The sequence below is a fragment of the Venturia canescens genome, chromosome 4 (genome assembly GCF_019457755.1).
Source record: "Venturia canescens isolate UGA chromosome 4, ASM1945775v1, whole genome shotgun sequence".
Taxonomy (NCBI): Eukaryota; Metazoa; Arthropoda; class Insecta; order Hymenoptera; family Ichneumonidae; genus Venturia; species Venturia canescens.
Window position 1 is genome coordinate 16235052 of NC_057424.1, and position 24737 is coordinate 16259788.

At 43.8% G+C, this 24737-nt stretch overlaps 1 protein-coding gene across 1 annotated transcript in view; it reads right to left on the reverse strand.

Moving 5' to 3' along the window:
- The window catches only part of LOC122409132 (insulin-like growth factor-binding protein complex acid labile subunit), a 97137-nt gene extending 82256 nt beyond the window's left edge, over window positions 1–14881 (reverse strand). The window contains exon 1 of the mRNA XM_043416440.1: window positions 13947–14881. Within this exon, the coding sequence (XP_043272375.1) occupies window positions 13947–14030 (84 nt within the window). The 5' untranslated portion in view covers window positions 14031–14881. The remainder of the gene's footprint in view (window positions 1–13946) is intronic.
- Between the last annotated feature and the right edge of the window lie 9856 nt (window positions 14882–24737).

Consider the following 24737-nt stretch of genomic DNA (forward strand, 5'->3'; position numbering starts at 1 on the left):
CCAGAAAAAGGTAAAATAAAAAACACGGGAAACACGAATACATATATTTGGAGGATAAAGTTGAATGGAGTTGTACACTCTCGCGTGAATATCCTATGTGCACATAATGGGTGATAAATAACGAAAGTGGAGCAGCCTCTTTTTATTCCTATCCGGAGGGATTTATGCCTGCTGGTAAAATTTTGGTTATCCTGTACCAAAGTCTGAGAATATACGAATGGATTAAGGGACGGTTTACACTAACGTAAATGGAATTATCTGAAATAAATATTATGTGCGTGAACGCGGACGTTCTCGAAGTTTGAAACTCGATGAGTAACGAAAAATGATAAATTCACTCGGTTGAGCTGGAATACTGCGGCGCACAATTTGTTGGAAATACGTCACGCAATTTGTCAGGATTTCGTGTTTTTATTGGCATTGCTTGAACCGTTTGACGCTGTAAAAAATTTTACAAGGCTTTTTGTTTTATTACGAAATCAGGCAAAAAATGCTGACGCGCGCGCGAGCAACGTTTCCGCGGAGAGTTTACAATTTTATTATCCTTTTTCGCATATCCTATCATTTCAATTTGATGGCCACTCGGTGCTCGTCGAATGACGAATCGCGAGGGGCTTTGACCTACATCAGTTCGCCTCGTACGACAGAGTTTAAAGTTTTCGATATACTTATACATTTGCATAGACCCAGTGCGACGGCTAAACTCATCCGCATTCTGTGGATAATGCTTGCTCGCGATATTTTCGTCAAATTGGATCCTCCGCCCGCGAATCGGAAGTGTATGAATATATCCGACGCTCTCTCGTTTTCTCTCTTATTCAGCGATGCGGAGGAAATAATGGGAAACGTTTCAGCCCGGTTACTCGAATAAAAAATCATTTTTCTCAAAATTGTCACGTGGCCCAGTAAATTCGTACTCTCGGAACAATCTCTGCGGAAGAGACGCACGACAGGCGAACACAATTATGGGACCATCACTTCCTGCCAACGTCACAACGTGCCTGACACTGTTTTTTTTCTTTTTTGTTTTTTTTTTGTTTTTTTTTTTTTTTCATTTTGCCAAATGAGCGATATTTTTTAACGTTATATTTATGGTGCTCATTGAAAATATGAGAAAAATCTCGAGCGTCAGCTCTCGAGAAAATGGGAAATTTCTTTTACTCCTGGAATATTTCCTATTTGTCGTTCCTCCGGTAACTGACGCGTCTGTTTCGGCATTTATATTATTCAACGAAAAAGAGAGAAAGAAAAAGGGAAAAGACAATATTCTAGCTCGAGAGACAGAGAGAGAGAGAGAGATCATCGATGATATTTTTACCGAAGTACGTTGCTAAAAAAGAGAGCGAAGCGTCAACGACTTTGCACCAAGTTTTTCGAGGGATTCGTAGCAGATAGGTGTATCGGGCGCGGGGGAAGAAAAAATCAAATAAAAGCGTGTGTACGAGCGGGGCTCGGTGAGATGTGAGAAAAGAGAGGAGCGAGCGAGGAAACGAGAACGAGAAAAGATTGATCGTGGAACAAATTGCCGTGTCAAACTCGAGCGATACAATTGTAAACGAACGAGCGTATATTTTTCTTCTTTTATGTTTCGATAGTTGCGGACAAAAAATAAATTGAAATACGCTAGTTATTGCTATAACTGGGCGATGCGATAAAAGTGAAGAAGAAAAGGAAAAACGTGAAAAAAAGAAAAAAACAACAACAATAACACTGGAATGTTTCTCCGCGTTGGAAAGAGTCTGAATGGGAAAATATAAATTTTCAAATGATGAAGACGAGGAAAAGGAGAGAACGAGCTACGTAAGTTCAGGAGGTAGGAAATTCATTACGCAAATAGTCTCAAACCTTTTCGAACATTCGATTCAGTTGGGATTCTGAGCATGAAAAAAATGTTTATTTTCAAGGGAGCAAAAATCATCACATTTCTTTGCCTCCGTATATTTCTGCCGCCGTTTCACGAGACTTATTTCTTCAACGATTTTTCGTCCTATTTTCCCGGATGCTTGTCTTTTTACGATGTTTTTTCGCGGCCGTACCGTTTGCTCTTTTCTATTGAGAAGCTCTCGCGCGTCGAAGAACCCAATATATTCAACCACACACATCAGAATCCTATTCGGTTTTCTCTCTTTCTCTCTTGCTCGCTTGGACGTTCCGTCGATTTGAAAATCGAAGTGGTACGTGCCTCGAGAGAAAATTCAGGAAATTGACGACTCGACTTAGCACGTATAGCGTCGGGTGCTTGCTTGGGCGAGGAGACGCGAAAGGCGAAGGCATTAATCGCCCGATCGCGCACACCGAGAGACCCCGTCGAAGAATGACGTTTCCTCTCGTGCTCGCTGAGCACCCAAGTGCCGCTGCAACCCTCGATCCAAATTTTCCACCGTTTTTATCAATTAAAGTGAAAAATAATAAGTAAAATCATGCACAAGTGGGCATGAGACTAGTATAAAAACCTAAAGAACAAAAACAACGATGAATTACGGACTCGCCGCGCACGCTGAAAAGTGCGTGTTCGCAGCGTGTACTCTTTTATGCGCGTTATCCACGGAATAATAAAAAAGACTAGTCCCAATGTTGAAATCGGAAAAAAATCGGAGGCAAAAATGGCGAATACGGCGTACAACAATACGGTTAAACAATCCTCGACGGGAAGAAAGTTGGTAAACGGTGCTTGTTAACGGGTCAGAACGGTTTTGCATGGAGTTCCCTTGAGAGGGAACACGAGTGATTCGCTGTGCGCCGGTATGCGTGTGTAAGTATTCGGGGTAAAAAAATATCTATAGGCTCGAGCGCGCTGGATATGGAACGGGACTCCAGACTCATTTTCGCTCCAATTTTTTTTTTATTCTTTTTTTTTTCATTGCAAAACTTTCGAGGCCACGTTTTATCCCTGCGGAGTTCTCCGGAGTCGAAAACTTCACGAGTACCATAGAGAAATACAGTGTATGGGGAAAAGTCGTGAGAGAACCGGAGAGAGAAAGAGAGAAAGAGAGGGAAAATAACTGCATTCGAAAAAACTGGCAGGAAACATGTGTGCGTCCAATGAGGAGGAAAAAAGTTGGAATTTTCTGCTTTTATCCACCAGAAGATGAAAAAACACATCGTGGGCGATTTGGAGAACAAAATAAAAGAGGATCTGAAAGCAGTGCAATGATAAAAGTTTGAAAATCAATGTGAAAATTGCTCCGTTGTGATATTAAGGTTCGTTTTACAATAAAGAAATGATGGATATTATAAAAAAGCATTCCCCTCTCCGTTTCGGTTATTCGAGTCGCGAGACAACATGGAGAAAAGAAACAAGACAAAGCGAGGATGAGCGAAGAGGCGAGGGGAGAGTATGACTCTTGAGAGTCGGTGGAGCGATGAAGCACTGAGCACAGTCGGTAGCGAATCTAGAAATCTCTTCTGTTTCATGTGTGTACCTTACACATGATGGTGGTGCTCGTGTAACCAGGAAGGTAAACGAAGTAAAAACCTTGGCGCACGTTTCGTAGTCACGAAGCACCTCAAAACGAGGGCAACACTTGGCGAAACTTAAGGACTAACACGAAAAGAAAAACTGGGACTCCAATTTCATTTAAAAACGGAATAAAAAATGTTCTTTTTCTCAAACACGTCGCGGCAAGATTGACCAACAATTAGCTCTTTTTGCGCTATTTCCTAACGAGAATGTTGACACAGATTTTTAGCTACTCGAAATACTTTTGGTTAGTCTCCGAGGGAAAAACATTATTTTTTCAGCAAGCATGCGTGTTTGAGAATAAGAGTGACCCCTCAACTAGCGTCGAGAGCTGATTAATATGAAACGAAAAATTAGAGATGCAAATTCATTCGAAAATCGCATATTGCGTTAACCAACATTCTAGTCTTTTAAAGATTTTCTTTCCAACGGACCGAAATGCGTGCTCGAGCATCAGAGCTCCACTCATGATTGACCAAAAGCGGTCAATAAGAATAGAGAAACTGTCAATTCCACTGTGGCATTTGAAAAAAGGCTAAACTCAGCTCGACAAATTTACCTGCAATTTTTCAGCTCCCACACAAATCTGCTCTATCGTGGCTGATTTCTAACCTTAGTGTCACCAGCGAAGAAGGGTTACAGAATAAATATTATCGAATGATAATACGCCTCATAAATATTGAGCGCACAAGTGTGTTAGAAATAAGATTGTCCATTGAAAATGTTTGCGGAGGAGGTGAAGCGTGCTTGCGTGCGTATACGAGTGTTTAAAGAGTTGCACCTGGGCATTACGTGCAGGAATTTCAAACTGCATTGAGCTGGGATCGAGCCCGAAGCCGCGGGAGTTGCACGCGTTCGCGATACTCAATTAGTTCCTCACCGTCGTCTCTTCGCATCTCTACATAATCTGTACAGCGCAACACGAAAAATTAGCATGAAGTTGAAAAAAGTTTGAATGAAATAATGAAAGAAAGAGCATTCACAACATTTTTTCGTGTGTATACTCCTACAATTTTCCATAAATCTATCATTCTTTTTTATTAACAAGAATTACCAATGCTAATAAAGGAATATATTCAAGCCCGAGATTTCGAATCTGCGCTTTCCGATCGATGCAAATTACGGTTGGAGGCGCGCTCTTTCGCTGAAAGCGGCTTATTCCTTTTTCATCCCTTTTCTTGTCATCTCGGTCCATATATCCTGGTTGAGCATCGATGAATACGAAAGATGAATTATTGCTGTGGCGGTCTCGGGAGGCAAAATGGAAGCAAAAGGCGCAAGGGGCGATAGGAGGAGGGAGTGAAGGAGTGAAGGAGGAAGAGCAGATCGAGAGAGAGAGGGAGCGAGTGAAAGAGCAGCTGATAAAGAGCATCCAAGAGAGATGAAACTCTTCGCTGGTCGCATATACCATGAAATACTCCGAGAAATTTATTCGTGAAATACGAGCTCCGGATATAGGTGACCAAGGGAAAATCCTTTCGAAAATTTCGCTCATTTTTCGCTCAATTTTCTTTTCCGCGACATGCGAGTTCGAGCGGCGAGTACGTGAGCTCGCAGCGTGAACCTGTCAATCTCGTTGAATTTTCAACGCGAGAGCTTCAACGCGAAAGAGCGTAGGAATTTTGACTTATTTCTTGAAAAATCTGTCGCCGCACCGTTGCAATGAAGAGCCGAATAATTATTAACGAATGAGCTTTGAACTATGCGAAAATGCATGGCGCTAATGAATAAAAACAAGCAGGTGAAATGACATTGGAGTACTGAGATGGAGCGGGATGGCTCTGACACAAACGCCCTCGGAGTGCTTCACATTTACGAAATCCCCGCCAGGTGTGTTGTCTCATTATGCACTGTATTTATCGAAGAGCGAGTGTATTTAGCGAGAGAATACTCGCTGATTGATGAACAGAGAGAAAGAGAGAGAAAGTACGAAGGAGCGAGCACGAGAGCGTAGCCGAACAAATAATTATTAGCCTCGGTGTACCAACAGCGCAAACAGCAGAGAAGGACGCGAACTCCCTTGCTGCAAAGGGGCAATGAAGTGGGCTGAATGTGAATGCCCTCCAGCACTGGCGTCAGTGCAGTTTTCTCGTGGAAAGAAAATCGCGTAAAATTCCTCAAAAAGCACATTTTCCGTGTGACTTTTCGAACACACTTGACCGTTAACGAGAGTTGAATCTTGAATGTTTTTGAGTTTTCTACAACAGAAGCTTTGCCTAGATTTTCACGTCGTTGTTAAGTCGAAACTCGAACGGGTTTTTTCTCACCTTCGATGTATTTCTTCGTCATTGACGCAAACGAAGTATCTGCTCGTTATTCGTCAAACTGCGATTTCCTCGTTCTTTCTCAGTGAAAAATTCGTGTGTAACGAACCAAGAGCATTCTAAGAGTGTTGCTGGTACGATAGTTTCACACTTCCATTTAGTGCCTCGCTCTCGATTATTTTGTGCCGGTGGACTAATGCGACTGATCGGACTTAGCGTGAGTTCGTCATTTCAGGCTTTTAGCACTCGGCCCCCTCGACTCGTGCACTTTCTCGAGCGATTTTCTTCATTCCCCGACCTCGTTTGCCAGACACGTTATAATAAAATATTTTCTTTACGACTTAATGCTGCGCGGTTGTTTGAAAAATGATGAAACGAATGATGGTCGTTGCCTTGCCCGGGACTGTCGTAATCTCCAATATTCTCATGCGAGTGCACGACTGAGAATTTGCGACTTCGCTATTCGTGTCTTTTCTATTAATTCGTCGTGCGCATTTAAACAATGCAATAAAGTTACGAAACCTTTTCAAGAGAAGTTACTAATTTACTTTTTTCTTTCACAGTCATAAAAAGCCATGTCTCATGAACGCACATAACCGAGAAGGGGCTGACGAGGTCTCATATAATGCTCGCAGACTCCCTTTTGTATTAAATCTTCAAGAGCCAAAAGAACGGACGAGGGAGAGGGCGACGAAAGACAGAGAGAGAGAGAGAGAGAGAGAGAGAGAGAGAGAGAACCGAATGAGCTTTCGGTGAAGAGCCGATTGCCACGCTTACAAGTAGGTATTGTGATTCCGACGATCCTAGGAGGCCACTAGTACTCTGGGATGCAACACCAGAGGCTGTTATATATCCCCGAATGAATATATATAACGGTGGCGTTAGGCGCCACCCTCGCTCAGACATTTCACTGAGAGGAGCACACACAATAAGGTCCGAGGCACATGCACTCTCTCTCTCTCCCTGCCTCGTTAATAATAGCTCTCACCGAGTGTGGAACCTGCACAGCGAGAGATCGAAAACAGGGAGAAAGAGAAGGAGAGAGAGAGAGAAAGGGAGTGAAGGTAGAGAAGGGACCGAGTGTGGGTGTGTGCATATTCATTGATCGAGAGGACACATACAGGCGAACGAACAATAAACGGGAATGCATATTACGAGCCTCGTTGTCGAGAGTGATCACGAGCATCCGGCCGCCGGCTAAACTCGTAATTGCGATATACACATACTCAGAGTTGCGATGTATGTATGAGGCAATACGGGCCATTTCATCCCCCGAGAGAGGAGTGAATAATCGTCCTTAAATACGTGCAAAATGATGTTTCTTTAATTTTTTGTCCGTTGCGTATCACCTCGGAGCAGGGAACATTGGGAAACAATGTTATCTATACGAGTGCATTAAAAGCTTAATGCGTAGTTCACATTGAAACGAGACAGCAGTTATTTAGGATTTAACGTATTTGCATGGTGCACGAATGCGGCATTATATACACGCAGTTTGCATTCACTCGAGTATTTAATAATGATCTACGAAACAAGGTCCATCAATTCATTGCCCGGGATCAATCATTTTCGGACGTAAATTCGCATCGTTATTGCTGGACAATTGAAAATATTATTCCGAGTAGACGCTAGGCCGTGCGACGAATGCGCATATATATTTTTATGAGCGAGTAAAACAGGAACACTCTCGCAAGCGCTTGTTTGCAGCCCCCCGGAATATATACTCCAAAGTCGTTACGGGCTTGGTCAGAGTCAGCGTGCGACGTACAAAAGTTGTGAATTGGTTATTCGAGTGGGGTGGAAAGTTGGTGAGGGGGTTTCGCAACCCCCTCGGTAAGAGGCCTATGCACTGGGGATCGAGCAACGTTGCGAATCGAGGCAAATGACCATGGATGTGGGTGAAAGAAAACGCCACGTCCCACGATACGAGGGCTGGAATCGAGTAGGTGAAGAGTGAGACAGACAGAGAGAGAGAGAGAGAGAGAGAGAGACGGAGAGTCCAAGAAAAACAAAGCTTTCGTAGGAAACGTCCACGTAATGTCTGCTTCAACAAAAAAATGGAGGGGGTTGAAAAGCCATCGTATATAAGCACGAAATGAAAGCGAGGGTGGTCGTGGACTTTTCCGCTTCGAGAATCGACAATTGGGACGAGTTGAGAAGGGACGAAGTAGCGACGGGCTGCGGGGCGGGGGGGGGGGGGGCAGAGGGGGAGAGACACGAAACTATTCTGTGTTTGGAAAATCTTTCGGACAAAAACGCCGCCTCCGTTATTCCATCTTTTTCTACCCTTATTTCTTAGCTGTTGTATGTGAAACGAAAAACTGTACGAGACACGTGAAATAGTTTTTCTCTATCCACCCTCGTCGTGGCCTCCCCCCTCCGCCGCTATTGTGTTCTCCAACTATAAAAATAGTCATGTTTCTTGTTCCCCCGTTCATCTCGAGGCCATTAAAGACCGTTGGAGTGTTTCTTCCCGTATACTTTCCTTTCTCTCTTCCATCCTCGCACGTACTCCTGTCGAGTTTTTCTGCTCCTTCGTTTCTTTCCCGCTCCCTCCCCGCCGCTTTTTTTCACTCAATCCCGCAGTGCTCTCGGTCTCGCGCGGAACTGTCCTCCTCGTATCTCGTCGCGCTGAGCCACCGGTCAAGCCAACGATGAAAAGAAGGAGGAATAACGTCAGAGAGAGGGACAGCGAAAAGGATCGGAGCCGGAAGAAAATCAATATCGGAGATTCCTTTTCGAAAAACGAGAAAGGTTATGGATCTTCACCCAATAAAAGTCTTACGTAGAGACACGTCGATTCCACTCCTGTGCCGCTCCTCTCGCCCCCCGTAACTATCCCCGCTCGCCCCCCTTTAACCGCAACGGGATGCTGAGTTTCTCCAGATTGTACTGAGAATATAACACACACGTGCGAGGAAAGTGGCAGGAGGAAGCGGTATCTTCGCGATGCCAGTAGTCGCTGCGCCATGCGCAACATGTTCTCTCAACAAAAGTATCATCGCGGATGCTCGCCCGGAGAAACAAACACGAAGACAATTCGTCGGTGATAACAACCCCTTCGCAACTACAAGACACACTCTTTATCCGTCTCGGTACGAAGAACCTGATTGTACGAACGAGAATCGCCGGGCTTTCAGCGAATTTATAACTGCGTATGTGGGTGCGAAAAGCGTCGGCAGACAGAGCTTTTTGCTCCGTTGGCCAATTCGCGTGTGCTCTTTCTCTCTCTTTCGGTGGCCAAAGAAAAATGGAAATGAAAAATATAAAAAGGCAAACAGCGAGGGCAAACGGTTCGAAAATATTTCACTAAATTTTAGCTGATTCAAACAAATGATTCTCATTCCCGGCGTCTATTTTCCGAACGGGTTTTATAGGGCGGTTTGATCAATTTTACGATATTTTACAGGGAACTCGGAAAATGATAACCTGTCCATTAAGAGGATATAGCGGGGAGTATAACGAGCAACTTTGCGGATGAACAGCCATCTTTTATTTTAATATTTATTCGTTTTATCTTCCACCCCTTTTTTGCCCCGTTTAACGATCAGATAACCGAAGCCCGCGTGCGGAGAGCCATAAAATCCGAAGACACTTGAACAACCTCGGAGCTCTTCGCGAAATTACCCTTAAGCCGCGCCGTTTTAATAATTTGTTAGCTCGACTCATCCCAACGTTCGTACAATTAATCGCCGCATATTCCGGACACCGAAATCCTTCAAGATTCTCTCGAGTTAATGTGGGAGCGAAGCTCCTTCCATTCGTACGAGAATAAACAGACTCCTTCTCAAAATCAATCTACAATAATCGTTATTGAAAGCTCTCGCACGTGCGTGAACGTAAAAACCTCGATGTGGAAATCGTACCTGCTCGTACTTTCTCGCAATTCGTATTTTTTCAATCAGCCTTTTTTTTGTACAATATTCACTACGCTCGTCGGTGGAACAATAAAGACGAAAAGAAAATGTTTATTTTAAATGAAAAATAAATCGATAGAAAGAGGGAGATGAGATTCAGCTTGCGAGAAGGACTGGCGAAACCTTTGCTCTCTCTCTCTCTCTCTCTCTCGCTCTCTAGCTTTATCTGAACATTATTCGGTCTGCAGAAGTAGCTGGTGTTGGGGTGGAAAGGTTATGTATCTAGAAACAAGAGTTCTACGAGTCCCAGCGGACGCGGAAACGCGCAAAAGTAAGAGAAAGAGAGAGAGAGAGAGAGAGAGGGAACGAGAAAATACGAAAATCGAAGTAGAGAAAATTCCTCGATGCCCCGAACGAGTGGAGGGGACTATACATATACACGCGCTTATTTATATATATATACGTATATCGTTAACTTTGCGAACCGGATCCGAATAAGTTTCGGGGTCTCGTTCCCTACCGGAAAAACGTTTTACGATCAAAGCGAGTCTTTGCGCCGTGTACAGGAAAATGAAGAAGAAAAGACAAACAAAAAATGGAGAGCGAATGAAATGCGCGGCACTACTTATATTCGAGTGCGTTGCCATTTCGAAACCCCATAAAATCATCGAGCCAAAAGTTTTCAGGTCAACGTTACGACACCGCGATCGAAGAAAAAACCCGAAAAAAATTCATTGCAATGAACAAACGAAAGATCGGGGTTGCTGCAGTATAAGAAATCGCGTAAAAAGTTTCTCTCCCCGCGAATGCGATAAAAGTCCGAAATTGTCGTAGCTTCTGCAAAAAACAAATCGAATTCCTCACCGTCGTAGATGAATCTTCGCCTTTCCGAGGACTAAAAAATCGAGTTCCACGAATTCCCTGACCTGCCTTCCTACCCAGACTTTGACGAAAATCGCAGAGCGATAGAATCTTCACAGTCATTTATTCGAAATCGCGATTGGACTCGCGAGACAAGATCGAGAGAGAAAAGTGGAGGCTTGTCTCGTGGAGAAATCATCGGTGCATCGACGCACCGAGGCTTCGGACAATTATAACGGTACAACGCGTGCGTTGCTTACGCCGTCAGTTCCGATCGGGCCGAGAAGCCCGGCGAGGTATGAGCGTTCGCATAAAAGCGATACGGAAGACCTAGGCACGAGATATTTCGTGAAAAATCTATTAAATTTCGATTCTTCAGTTTCACAACCCATTATTCAGGGCTCTTACCCCACAGATCACAAGCCCGCGTTCTCGGAAGCTCGATAATAATAATCGCAAGAAAGGAGCAAAGTAGGAGAAGATGTGAAAAAGGTTATAGAAATCTTTTTAAACGGCGAGCAACCGCCTGCCTGCACCGTCTCTGCGGAGCCGATAAATATTTGAAAAACATGGCCGAGTTATGTTTGCCTGGAAGGCCAAGTACGAAGTATATACATATTCGTGGCTTTGCGTGGATGAACGTGACTGCATATTGCACCGAAAGAAGTCTGCGCCGCTGGAGCGCGATAGTCGCTCGGGGCTCGGGGCGAGTCGAAGCAAAAGGGGATAAAGAGAGGAGGAGAAGAAGGAGGCAAAAAAAGGAGTAGCGAGTGGTTATACCGGTCTATCGCGTCGACGACGACGACGACGACGACGAGACCGAGTCTGCCGGAGTACGGGGATTCGAGCGCGTAGGTTGCAGTCTCCGGTGCAAGATCTCTCGCGAGTCTGCCCAACTGTGTGCAGCCTCGATGCGGTGGCGGCTTCTTATATTTATCGCTCTCACGGATCGCAGCACTCTTTTTTTCCAGCTCTTTCTCTCTGACTGCCTCGCGCGCGCACTCTCTCGAGGGAAATGCGAGAGAAGTGAAGTTCGCTTCGTACCGAGGCCACAAAATCTTTTCGAGTTTGTACACGCACTCTAATTATTCCTCTCGATCGTATCGGTTTCTTTACCTTTTAATTATTCCGCGAGTTTTCTCACGTTTCCAATCATAGCTCGCTCTCGCCTTCCCGCGGATTCTTCTCGGTTTTAACTCTCTTTTGTAATGTTAGCTTCTGCGCGACTTCGTAACGAGCGTTAAATTCGATAACGCAGTTATCGCCCAGCTCGAATCTCTTACGAAATTTTCTGACGTCCGTCGATAGCAACGTCGCTGCAGCGTTTCGTCGTAAAAGGCTTTTGATTGTACTTGAAATTCGACATTTTTTCGATCCCAGGCACTCACAAAAATCCTCAACTCATCCAAGTCTCGTGGGAACGAAATATCCGATGGAAGCGCACACAAAGAGAAGAGACAGAAAATACGTGGACGAGTACGTCTGTACACACGTATTTCGACGGACAAAGCTAAGGACGTGGCGACTCTGTAATTTGCCTCTTAACCTTGTACATTTTTTTTTCTTCCCTCCGAGTTTCTCGTAGTTTCTCGAGTACGCATTTATTTTCAGGTGTAGATATCTCGCGAGTTGAATTCGTGTATAAATATACGTGTAAAGGTGAAAATATGGCAAAGTCGACTGTTACGTGATGACTTTCGTACGTCATTCTCGTTTCTTTATTTTTTTCGTTTCTTAGAACTCATACGCACGTGTGTACACAAACGGAGTTGCAGAAAGAGAGAGAGAGAGAGAGAGTCTTTGTGTTCGAGTATACACATCGAATGTACACACACATTTGCGTATGTAAACGTAGAAAAAATCTCGCTTCTTTATGCACGCGCGTGCGGGGACCCGGGAAGAATGATTTCTTTCTCTAGGAGTATGACGTAGTGCTCCGCTCGTATCGTCACAAAAATATGTATGTCGGGGTCAACCGAGCGTTGTGAGAAAATTTCATTCCCGTGGAAGAGCGAGATTTTGAATATTAGTTTTCATCGCAATATGCGAGAGCGACGTGAGCGAAATTCGCATTTTTGTCGATGCTTGTTTCGCCCTCGAATTATTTCGATGTTAACAGCGGGAGATCGGAGAATAATTTCGACATGAAATCGCATGTTGAGTTTCGGGGGAATATGGTGGAATTTATCGACTACCCGACGAACAATTCGTTCGATCCATTTTCGCTGAATGCTTCAGCAGGAATTTCTCTTTTTATTCATTAACAGAAATTCGCTGTTCATATTACTTTATTCTCTCCTTTATAACGCTCTTTTTGTTCTTCTTCGAGAACTTCTACGTCGATCAATCGGACGCGATTCTCCGCAACGGTAAATTCCGGAGTATTGTGTACCCACCTTGTCAGACTCGTAACTGAAACGATACAGATTACAGCGGAGAGAGAACTCTCGTTACGAATTCCGCAATAAAACGTTTCGATAACCTCGTTTTACGCAGACGAGTCTGCGCGGGGATGGAGAAAGAACTCCGCTCGCTGCATATTTTCTTCTTATTTTTGTTATTTCATCGTTTTTTATCGACTAGCGTGAAGTCTCGTTAGACGCATATTGGGACCGCGGTTCTTTGACTCGAAACGAGCTCCTATACGCGAGGACACAATTATTTATTTCCACTGTCGCGATCAAATCGAGGAGTGAGATTACGGGGAAAAAATGTACATTTTTTTCTCTCTTCTTTTTACTGAAATTGGAGCAATCGAATCGATAGTACGATAAAGCAAGGCGCGTTTATCAGCGAAATTGCAGCGTTCCCTGGCGCACGACAACAACACATGTGAAAATCTCTCTTCGAGAGCTGCGTTAACCATGGGAATAAATATTTCGACGAAGGCCTCGATCATTATGAATTTTTCGTGACATTCTACTGTACGAAACTCTGAATAATTTCAATCCACATAATCCTTAAAAAATCGTGTTCACAATGTTTTGTTTGTAACATCATTCATTAAATATTATCACCCTGCATTAATTCTCGACGTTCTGGAGAGTGCAAATTAATCATAGAATGTAAAATATATGAAAATTTAGTGAGAAAGTGTTGTTTATTCTCCGCTTGAAAATTGGTGACCGTTGCTTCGATCAGCAGTGAACAAATCAGCGACGCTTACGATTTATTCGCTCGCTCGTCGTCCCGTCAATAAATCGTGAATTATATACAATCACAAGGCCACCAGACGAGCAATCGCTTTGTTAATTCATTATTTATGACTAGGAATGCTCGCGCGGCAACTGCGTCGAGACAGAGATGCGGATAAGAGTTTGCGTGTCGCGGGCGCGTGGAGCCGAGAAAAATCATATTCGAGGTGAAAAAATAATAACAACAGTATATGTGAAAAATAAAGAAAAAGGAGCGATGATAGGAGTAAGATGACGAAAGTCGAATCTCCGGCGGACTTGCCGTTCTCGTTTATGATTACTTTATTTATTATTTCACAAGAGAGCTTACCGATTTCGATGTTTTTCTGACCCTCGTTACTTTCGTATCCTTCATTGCGCAAGTCTTCGTCTCCAGACTGCTTGGCCCATCCATAATAACAAATATTATTTTATCCCGTTCGCCGTTGAGAAAAGAGGAGGAAAAGTGGTGATATTTTCGCTGGACAGGAAAAATGACGGGTGGAAATTTTGATTTTGGAAAAACACTGAGTAAGAACCGAAGCAACGAAAAACAATGAGCCGTTAACGAAGAGAGTATCACTGATAACAAATCACAGGATGAATCACAGAGCCGTGGGAGGGCTGGCTTACAGTGAACGTTATATTTCCGCTGACGGGCTGCGGCTAATCGCGAGGATTAATTTGTCGAGAATCATATCGGAGCATCGCGCTATGCCACCGAGAGTCATCGAATTTTCTAGTTGCTAATTTCATTCGTATTCGCACACAACACTCCAATCTATTATTATTCGTAATGTTGTTACGAGTGACTGACACCAACGAGGTTTGTTAGTGGAATTCGCTGCAATTATTGACAGCGAGTTAATTGAAGCGCGGCTTCTAGTCCCTCGCCAATTCCTCTCGTGTTATCATTGTCGATATTTTTACTTGCAAATATTGCTCAACACCCTGGTGGAATTCATTAAAAGCAAACAAAAAAGGATCCAAGGGACTCGGGGAAGACTCGTCAATAGCCCTAATTCCCCATCACTTTTTTAACACTCGACCGTTTGTCAAACACTGAAAATATTAGTATAGTACTCAAGTCACACTATTAATAATTCGAGTGATTTATTTATCTTTTCGTTTCGATAAGAAAAAAAGCCGAGCGTTAAACGAGCTTCTAACGCGTCCACTTAAAAGAGCGTCGATTTTTTATCTCTCAATTTTGTATAGTTTTTTTCGGCTGTTACGTGAAACGTGCCAAGATCCGTCTCGTTCGAACGCCGAGAGCTCACTGACTACTCGGTGCGCGGAACGCGATCGTCGCTCGGAGAGACGAGCGCACCGAGCGCCATCCCCACCTCGTCCGCGGCCACAGTCGCTCGCCCGAGCCGCCTAACGCTAGAAACACGACCGACGCGCTTCGTGCTCGCACTCGTCCACGAATCCCCGTATGAACAGCAGTTCATTCTTTTTCCTCGTTGCTCGTTACGAAATTTTACGATTTATCGGCTTCAATTTGTCTTATTTGTTTAATCATGACATTTAATTATGGACTTTGGAGGGTTCACGAATGTCAATACGATTTCACTTCGTATACGATCGATCAATGAGAATTTATATTTACATTAATAATTCTATGGACTCGATGCTTCGGAAGAGAATGAAATATCTGATTTGTGAATTTCCAGTCGAACATATTTAAACATTGCTTCTGTATTCTCTGGTAGAAATGCGTACGATAATTTCAGTAATTTTGAATTCGTTCCGAAAAATGTTTACAAACTTCCAATGAACGACGATCGCATTTATTTAATTAAAAAAATAATTATTGTGTTGCATTTGATGTGAAATTCGACAGGAATATTCGGCTTTCGAGAATTGCCCGAGAAACCTGACAGAGAAAAAACCATTTTTTTACTCGAACAAAAAAAGTCCTCCGATGACGTAACAGAAGAATGTTTTTAAGACCCTCGCTAGGCTGTATATCAAACATTGTTTCGCAAACAGACTTCGGTATTTGAAATCGACGTCGTAAAATACTGAATTCTTGCTGACTTCCAATGTCACTGTTATTACCGCGAGGCTCGTATAAGAATGATGCGGTTGATTGGAATCGAGCAACGAGAAATTGCGAAATTGTAAAAGTATGCGGCGACCAGGATGCTGCGATTTATCGAAGGTTAAGCTCAGAGAGAGAGGGGGAGAGAGAGAGGAGAAAGGGGAAAATTGATGAAACGGATATGAAAAAGAATCTGGCATTCCTATTTCTCTCTTTCGATATAACGTTTGTAAATTTGGTCAGCTTCTCCAGTACCATTGGAATGTGAACCCTCCATTAATTGGAGTCGAAAATTCATTATGATTTTCCGTTCTTCGAGCTCGTAGCATGAAAATTTGATGAATTTTATCAGGAAAAAATATCTTTTAGAAATGTGTGGGAATCGTAGAATCGATTGGAAATATTAACGAAATTCTCTCCAACTTTGTCCCCTCCCTAATTTGCAATTCGCACTTTTTCAACCTACAAAAATGATTAGTGAAATAAAAAATTGGTCAAATACAAACGTATTTTTCATTCATTTCGTTGTGTTCTACAGCGTTGCAAACTTCAGCGTCGTTTTGAAATTGGATCAATGAGCAATGACATTTAACGTCTGTTTTGACCTCTTGTATCCGTGTACCGAGTACCGAGTGTGTAAAATTTGCGAAACTGATGCGCTTGAATGAAAGAATGCGGAAGAAATATTTGGCAATGATATAGAAAGTGTGGTTATCTCTCTCAGGTCCCACTTGTCGATATCTTTTTCCACAGGCTCCGTTTTCTCTCTGGTTGGAGAGCGACGGCTCGGGAGGGAGGCAAGTGGAAAAGTTTGAGGGTGCGACGTTAAGATCCGAAGGTTTCCAACTTTCCTATCCTCGTTTCTCCCCTTCTTTTTCATCTTCTTCGCGGTCGTCTCTTCTTCTCCCGTTTCGCGTTGGATCTTTTTATTTTTGATTTTATTTTAGCTTATTTTTTGTTCATTCTACCTCGCGCTCCAACGAAACCGCAAAAACCGTATCAGATATCCGGATAGGTTTCTCTCACGACTCTCGGGCTGCTTTTGGGACGAGCTAACCCCTCTCCGCGATATCTTCTCGTGTGTATCTTCTTCGTCCAAGGCTTTCCCTCATGCCTGTGATAATTCTTTCGTTCCTACTTTTTTCTATGCGATATTCACCTCCCCCGTTTTTGTACCTTTTTTCATTCTTGCGGCTCGCTGAAACTTGGCTCGAACAATGTACGCACGACAGGATCAATCGGGATCATGACCATACGGCCTTTTACGACATTTCGGTCCCTACACACCCTTTCAAAGTACGGCGATTCGAGACACAAAGTGAAACAAATTCCAATACTCGAAGAATCGGAAATGATTGATCAGAATTTCGAGTGACTGCGATCGATTTTTCAAATAAATTTCTCTCTGCTACGAATTTTCATCCCAGCATCGAATAGTTTACAATTTCAACTGACCCATTCTCCTCTAGAAACGAAATACTATTTCGACAATTTTTTATTTCAACTGAGCGGAAAAAAAACAGTGCGCTCTTCTCCTTGGCCGAATTGTCGTGCTCCAGCGAATTATACTCGCTCGATTCAGTTCTCGGTATGCGGTAAAAGTACACGAGGAACGCCGAAAAGCGAGTCAGGAAGGGAAAAATGGTCCATGAACGGGGTGGAGACGCAAGAGAAAGGGAAGGATTCAATATTTCACTCGAGAAGACTTTTCTTTCGATTCAAGGGAGAGCTCAAGTCAGGGAGGATGAGACTTTGGATGGGATGAACCGGGGATGAAGGGGAAAAGGATTTTTAAAAGTCAGACGTCTCGAGCCAAAGTGGGCCACTTCTCGTCCTTCATGTATTACGTATTACAAAGTGTCTTTTTACTTTTACATTTCATATCTACTTTTTCAACATACGTATACGTATACGTATATACATATAAAAGTATAAATTATATGATCGTTCGCGGTGAGCGAGTCCGATATAAACACTCGAATAAATCACATTTGCATATATCAGAGATAAATTTGGCGTAATATCGACCATGAATAACCCACTTTTTGGGGACCTCATTACTCCAATTTTTAATTAGCTGCTATACCATTCGATGATGCTGTCGATTAATCATCATAAAATTTTATTGCCTCTTCAGATTTCAATGAAATTAAAAGCATTAAACAAAGATCGAGTGTCGTTAAACAAAGATCAGTCATTTCGTTCAATCGTTTCTCATGAAGATGATTCTTTATACTGACTTTTGAATATCATTGCTGTCCCAGTCACATTATTCTTCTCGCCATTTTGGAGTGACCGACCCAATCGAGAGGTAACGAAAGTTCAATCAAAAAGCAGAGAGATGAGAGATAAAATGTATGTGCGCGGTTCACGGAGTTTGAAAACGTGGGCGATCTTTGGATTGTTGTACCCGAGCCCCTGCATAGAGCAAATTGATTGAATTCAAATGGTGGGGAAGTGAGATCGAGGTAAGAAAACAGCGGCCGCTTTTCACCTATTTTTTTGACGATAACGTAGCCCATCATCGCGGGCTCTGTTTTGTGACAACGATTTCTCGAGGAAGTTGCCTGGTCCAGTAACTCCTCGGCCCGCGCGTTCGTCCTCTCTCTCTCTCTCTCCCTCGTCGCAAAACACGAGAAACGACGCGCTTTCGCAGATTCAAGAGAGGGATAATCCGGGCGGGTGAGAACGAGCTTTTCCTCCCGTTCCTGCCCTTCCCGTTATAACATTGTACGTTATATAGACCATGGATAATATTAGTTCAACCCGTGGCCTGAGCATATAATCCTCGGCTCGCCACCGCCACCGCCATCGCCTATCGCTCGCCGCGCACGAAGACCCGCGCGCTCGGATCCACCCTGCTCTGCTCCCAGAGCAGAAGAAGCTCCACGCGGTTATTACGTGCCGAGTTTCAGTTCCGGATCTCGTTGAATCGCCGGGAGTAAGAGACCGCCCGATAAAGCGAGAGAGACAGAGAGGGAGAGCGCGAGATCCCGCAGGAGAGCGAGACTTTCCCACCAAAGTATTAAATAATAGCAGTAAATCTCTCCGTGTCCCTGGATTTACGAGTTTTCCTTGTTTTGCAACGCCAAATGAAATATCAAACGCGAATTTATACCAAAACCATTGAATATTCACTGGAACTCGCGCTTCCTCTGGACAGTTTATTTCCCATGCACACACGACGCGACGAGGATAATAATAATTCATTAATAAACAGAATAATCCAATTGCACATATAGAGATTGCCGGACGTCAAATATCTGGGGGGCAGAGCAGCGTCTTGACGCCGACTCTACTAAAAAGGTGGCCTGCTTCCAACGGCAGGAAAAATTTAACTCGTAGATACCGCATTCCTTTTGAGGTGAGACACTCGCACCACACTGGTGCAAATTTGCACTTGGACTTTTAAAAACTTTTTATTTCATTATTACGCAATCATTTGAAAAATTGAAAAATCAAGTTTTATTGTAAAAAAATGGCCGAATTGAAGAAAGGAATTTTGAAAACCTCTGTTTTTTATTTTATTTTTGTGGCTGCAAATTTGCACCAGTGTGGTGTCTGCGGGTTGACACTCGAAAGGAGAATCTCTTGATTTTCGAGAATATTTTGCCCCTGAAATATTGAATAAAAACGGCAAAATAATGAGTAATTGCAAAAAAATCTTGGTTTACTTGAATTTTGTTTTTTCGTACCCGTTTTTTTGAGCTCCGATCGGTTGGACGAAACTCGAGGGGAGTTGCAAAGCAAAGGTGATGACGCGAAAAAAATCGTATATACAGAATTCGAAGGATCCGTCCAAGAGGGACAGATCGAAGTTTCGATGGCTCGAGGCTCGTTTTTTTGGATCGGTGACTCAGGGATCGGGCTCTGATCGGATATTTATGCATATGTATATGTATATACATGGGTAAGGAAAAGCTGAGAGGGCGAACCGGAGAAATGAAGAGATGCGAAGGAGAGGGACAGAAGGAGCTCGCGTCTGAAACACCGTTAGAGGATCAAAGGCTTTGGTTATCGACTCTTTTCTTTATGGCTACGAGCCGACATTATCGCTGATTGCTTCTATTCGGTATCATGAGACCTAAACCTAGAAAGAAAGGTAAAGAGAGAGAGAGAGAGGCAAAAGGGAGGAAGGATGGAGCCAAAAAAAACGAGAGGACTGCTGTTGCTGCATCGAAGGACACGCGGACACTGGAGCACAGAACTGCTCGATCTCGCGGCTGCTTTCTTTCGATTCTGCTAGACGAAAGGGCGTAAATAGCACTTTACCCGAAATGAAATCCTGTTCGTTAAATCCTTTCGTTTCCCAGGGGCCTCCGTTAACGTATCGGTGCATAGGCGCGTACATACCTATAAGTATATGCTCACAATAAAGTGAGTCAGTCATGCCTCGACGATCTGTCGTGTGTCTATCTTTCATATCTCTTTATTATATACCTGCTGGCTCACGTATCTTTGCATATCGCATACCTCATTGACTTCGCTCGTCAAATGTCAGTGGATCTTTCATTCAAAGTTGTTTTTTCGTTTTATTTCTTTCTTTTTTTTAAGTCTTTGAAAGTATTTAATCCTCGCGGCATTCGTGGCCGCGGGATGGTTGACGAGTGAAAGTAAACTCGATCGAATCGATTCACCGAGTTCAAAACGCGCTTTCACGTTTCGTATCCTTTTGCCAGTTTTAATAAGTCTTTTTCCACACGCTCGTTCTGTATTTGCTTTCGGCGTGTTTCAGCAAATTCAAAACGTTGTTGGAGCACCACCACGGCTTGTTTGATATTTTTTTTCTCAATTGTGCAGCGAGTCCCTGCCCGCAGACAAATTTCGGACGTCGAATTCGTCGTGATTTCTCAAGTCTCACGAACGAATAACGGACGCGACCACGGAGAGGAAGCGAACGCCCCGGATGTCGCTCGTAAGTCAGTCTTTCGCATCCCCACAGTTTGATCTTTTTTCATCCCCGTCATAATACCACCGCTTTCCCCTCCGGAAACTTGTCCTTTTACCGCGGGACCAGCAGAGGCGACCTCGAAACCTGGGCAGGTGTGTTTTCTTGCGTGCCTCCTCTCGTTCGTGTACGCGAGAACCCTATACAAAATTCCAACCTTGGCCCCTGTAGAAAATTCACTTTTCAAAATGTACAATGCGGAACATATTTGGGAACAGTTTGAAACCCGTCAGAAGGTTAAGTTACACCCTTAACGCCTTTAAAATGTATCTCCACATTCTTTTCCATTTTCCGTACGTTTAATGGCTGTTTGTATGCACAAATAGATTCGAGGGATATCGAAGACATCGCACGTTCGCGATTCGTTCAGGTTTTAAACGATCGGCGTTGTCGCGCAGCATTGTAAGAGATTTTTTCTATTTCCTTTATTTTTTTAATTTTCCTTCGACGAGTAATACACGAGGGAGAATATATACAAGAAGGAAGGAAATGCTGCTGGCACTGCAAGAAGTGACTGGAATAAGAGAGAAAAGAAAAAGCTGCAGCAGGTACAACTTACGGTTGCACCCTGTGTATGCCAGAAGTAGATAGCCGATACGCCTTCGGCACAGTTTAGTGCCTCGTGGACGAGGCAACTTGTAGCTCGTAAAGCCGTATAAAGGCGCGCGCGCGCGCGAGAAATAGAGAAAAAGAAAAAGAGGAAGAGACATTTGTGCTCTCCGGGATTTTACTCTCCCCAGGAGGCTGAACAAAGTTCTGTATCCACATCGTGAACACGTCATCGAACACCCTTTGCCCTCGAAAGCAGAGAATAAATGCGGGAAGGGTAACACTTCCAGGTAGAAACAAGTTATAACATTATGAGAATACTGCACGGATATATATCGGGGCAATAAATTTATCGCTTTTTGTCGCTCGACTCATTTGGGCATCCAGCAACTTATAATTGAAGGAAAACCTAGAGATAAATTGGCCGAATTGTTTTTCAGCGCGCGCTGTTTTTCGACGCACCGTTGTCGCTTTCGATGCGCTCGAAAATCCGCGCGCGTCGCACTTCGGAGCTCGGAAGCAACTTAATTAGCCCGAAGGGATAGAAGGTAGACAGAAATTTAGGCCCGAAACGTGTGTGTTTGTAGCCAGGTCTGCGGAGGAGACGACGACGGAAAACCAAAAAGGACAGTAGCGAAAAGGGCAGGTGGCGTTGGAACGACGTGTACGTAGGTGGAGCACATACATAGACAAACGTCCATACATAAAGCCAAGGAAGAAGATACCGGCGCCAGGATAAGAGGGAGAAAAGATGTTTTCGTCTGCACGTGGGCTGAATTTTAGAGGTGAAAAGATACGACGTCGTTTCTTCTCTCCTCCGCGCCTCACTCTCTCTCTCTCTCTCTTTCTCTCTCACCTCACAGACCCCGAAGGCTACAAATTTCAAAGCCACGCCGCAGCATTAAGTACACACTATACTCTGACGTCGCACCAACGCATCGCCCGCATGTCTGTCTAATTCTTGCCGTATTCGACTCTCCGCGTAATTTCTTTTCTCTGACATTTAAAAATCATCGGAAACGACGACCTCAAACATTATCTCCATTATTTATTGCCAAGTACTTTTCACGGTACGGAGGCACACATTTCTCGTGCCAACAGATAACGGAGTCAGCAGACTTTTCGATCGGAGCATGAGGATCGAATACTTCTCAATGAACATGCCTTCAATCTCGCGTAGCTTCGCGTGCCTCCGTTACAGAACCAAACGCGACACCAATGAAAAACAACTTCGCTTGCGGCTCGACGCAGTTCTATTCACTTTTCGCTAATCAAGCACGCGTGTACGCAAATGGTTTCGTCACTGCATTTCATTTCCTCACCTCTTCCCAAAGTTTCGTTAATCAGAATACACCTTCCCGGATCCTGTGTGGCCGCGCTGCGTCGTCGTCTCACTGATAGACGAGGCTTTGAACCCGTCGCGCTCTAAACTTCTTCTATCTCCCACTCTCTTTATTTCTCGCGATTTCTCCGTATGTGCGCCACGCTTTACAGTTTGGCCTACATCGTTACCGAGCTCCAACAAACTTGCTCCCCTCCGTGTTAACGAGAGAAAGAGAAAGATGGAAAAGTAAGAGGGGGAAGGGGGCAGAGCTTTTTCGTGACTTGGAGCAAAGTCGAAAACTCGATAATTCACTATTGATGGGAAACGCTCGAATGGATACGAGGGGTATAAAGCACTCGCGGAAACAAAGATGTGCGAGAACGCTCGTTTCCAGATTTCCTCGATATACCCCGCGCACCGCGGTCTCAATACAACTCGAATCGACTTGTAACTGGTAACTCGATTCGAACCCACCATCTTTGTGTGTCTCTGATTCCAACCGCATATATATTGCTCTCTCGAGCGAACGTATCCCTGCAAATGCCATACGAGGTACACACTGCTGCTACGGTTAGAAGCACCAGATGCTCCTTGAACGCGGCTCAACTTGTCCGCTACCCCGCCAGGTGAATTTGAGTGGAGTCGAGAAGCCAAGTTACCCAGTTCATGAAACGCTTTCTCAGCTCCAGTACTTTTTCGCACTTTAATCCCTCGTGGAACAGGAATATGATATTATTTATATGATTTTTTATGCACCATGTTTAAGCCTCTGACGAGTCTTGCGACGTGGGAAAGAATTTTTCGAAAATGTTCCTAAGTACCTGAGCGCGGAGTGATTTTTTGTTAAAGTGTAGGATTTGCGTCTGAAATATTCAAGAATTTGAGTATTGATCTGAACGCAGTTTCTATTTAAGGTACTGAGCGGTTACGTACATTTATTGCGAGCAAAGAAGTCTGCGGAGGGTCGATTCTTAGCGATTTTCTTCAAGTTTTTAAGTGCCTAAAATGAAAGAGTCGTTGGGAATTGATGAGACAGAGGAACAGCAAGAAAGTAAGGATTTAGGATTCTTTTTCTCATTCGGTTCGTCGAGTTTTCTTTTGCCGAGGTTTTTTCTCTCAATAGAAGTCAATCTTTCTCTCTCTTTTGCTCTCTTCGCTGAGCCTCTTTCCGCACAGTTGCGGGACGTTGATGTTTCGTGGGCTTGCACTGTTTTTACCCGCGCGTGCTTGCTCGCGGTTTATTTTTCCAGCAGGATGCCCAGAGCCATATAAAACACCGGGAATAAGAGGATCCCGGTGTATACACTTTTGTAGCACTCGCGACTTTTATTTCCTTCGGCAATCCCAAGAAGCGGAGCCAGCTCACAGTCTTCGAGTGCGCGCGCGAGAAACGTTGCTCTGACTTTGGCCCTGTGCTTTCTTTCATCCGCCTTCTTTGCGAGGTATTACCCAGCGGTATATAAACTCCTTTTTCTCGCGATGCTATTTCTTTCACCTTCCCAACTCCCTTCTCTCCCTCCTTCAATCTTTCCTCCCTCGCTCCTCTTGTACACGTACCCTTTGTCGACAAAATTTGATTTTTATTCCACTTCTCGGATAGTTGAAACAAATATTTGTCCAACTTAACTAAAAAGGATTACGTGGATATTTCCGGGAGAGTTTTACCTTCGCAGGCCCTCGACTCATTCCCCAACGATATTTTCTCAGCTACAAACTATTGTTCGTTAAAAAAATGTTATTTTCATTAAAGTAAACACACATTTCCGAAGAGAAATCCTAATGATTTGATCTTCTCATCTTCCGCTTTATCGCTCCCATAGGACTCGGAGACGGGATTCAAAATATTTTCAAACGATACAAAGAGCTCGCGCTGACTCGGAATTTCTCCGCAGTGTATTACAAGCTTTTAGCCATTGTAACGATTTTTTTCGTATTTATATCCAGTAGGTTTTTCATATTTTTTTCTTCGCCTTTATACACAGAGAACGCCAGTGAACTTTGTTCGCGTCAAGTTGAGCGCGTTACAGCACCTCGCCGGTACAACAGGGACGCTCCGTAGTGATCGGCCGCTCGTGAATCTTCTTCCGATTCAATGAAGATCGTCGATCCTACGTCCTTCTCTGATATACACTACGTAAATCTATCTATGTATAGGTTCTAAGGTGAATAAAAGCTTGTTTGCTCGATGTTTTTTTCCCTATTCTCGTAATTCATGTGCCGTCACACCTGGTCTTTGGCAAACAGACTCACAAAT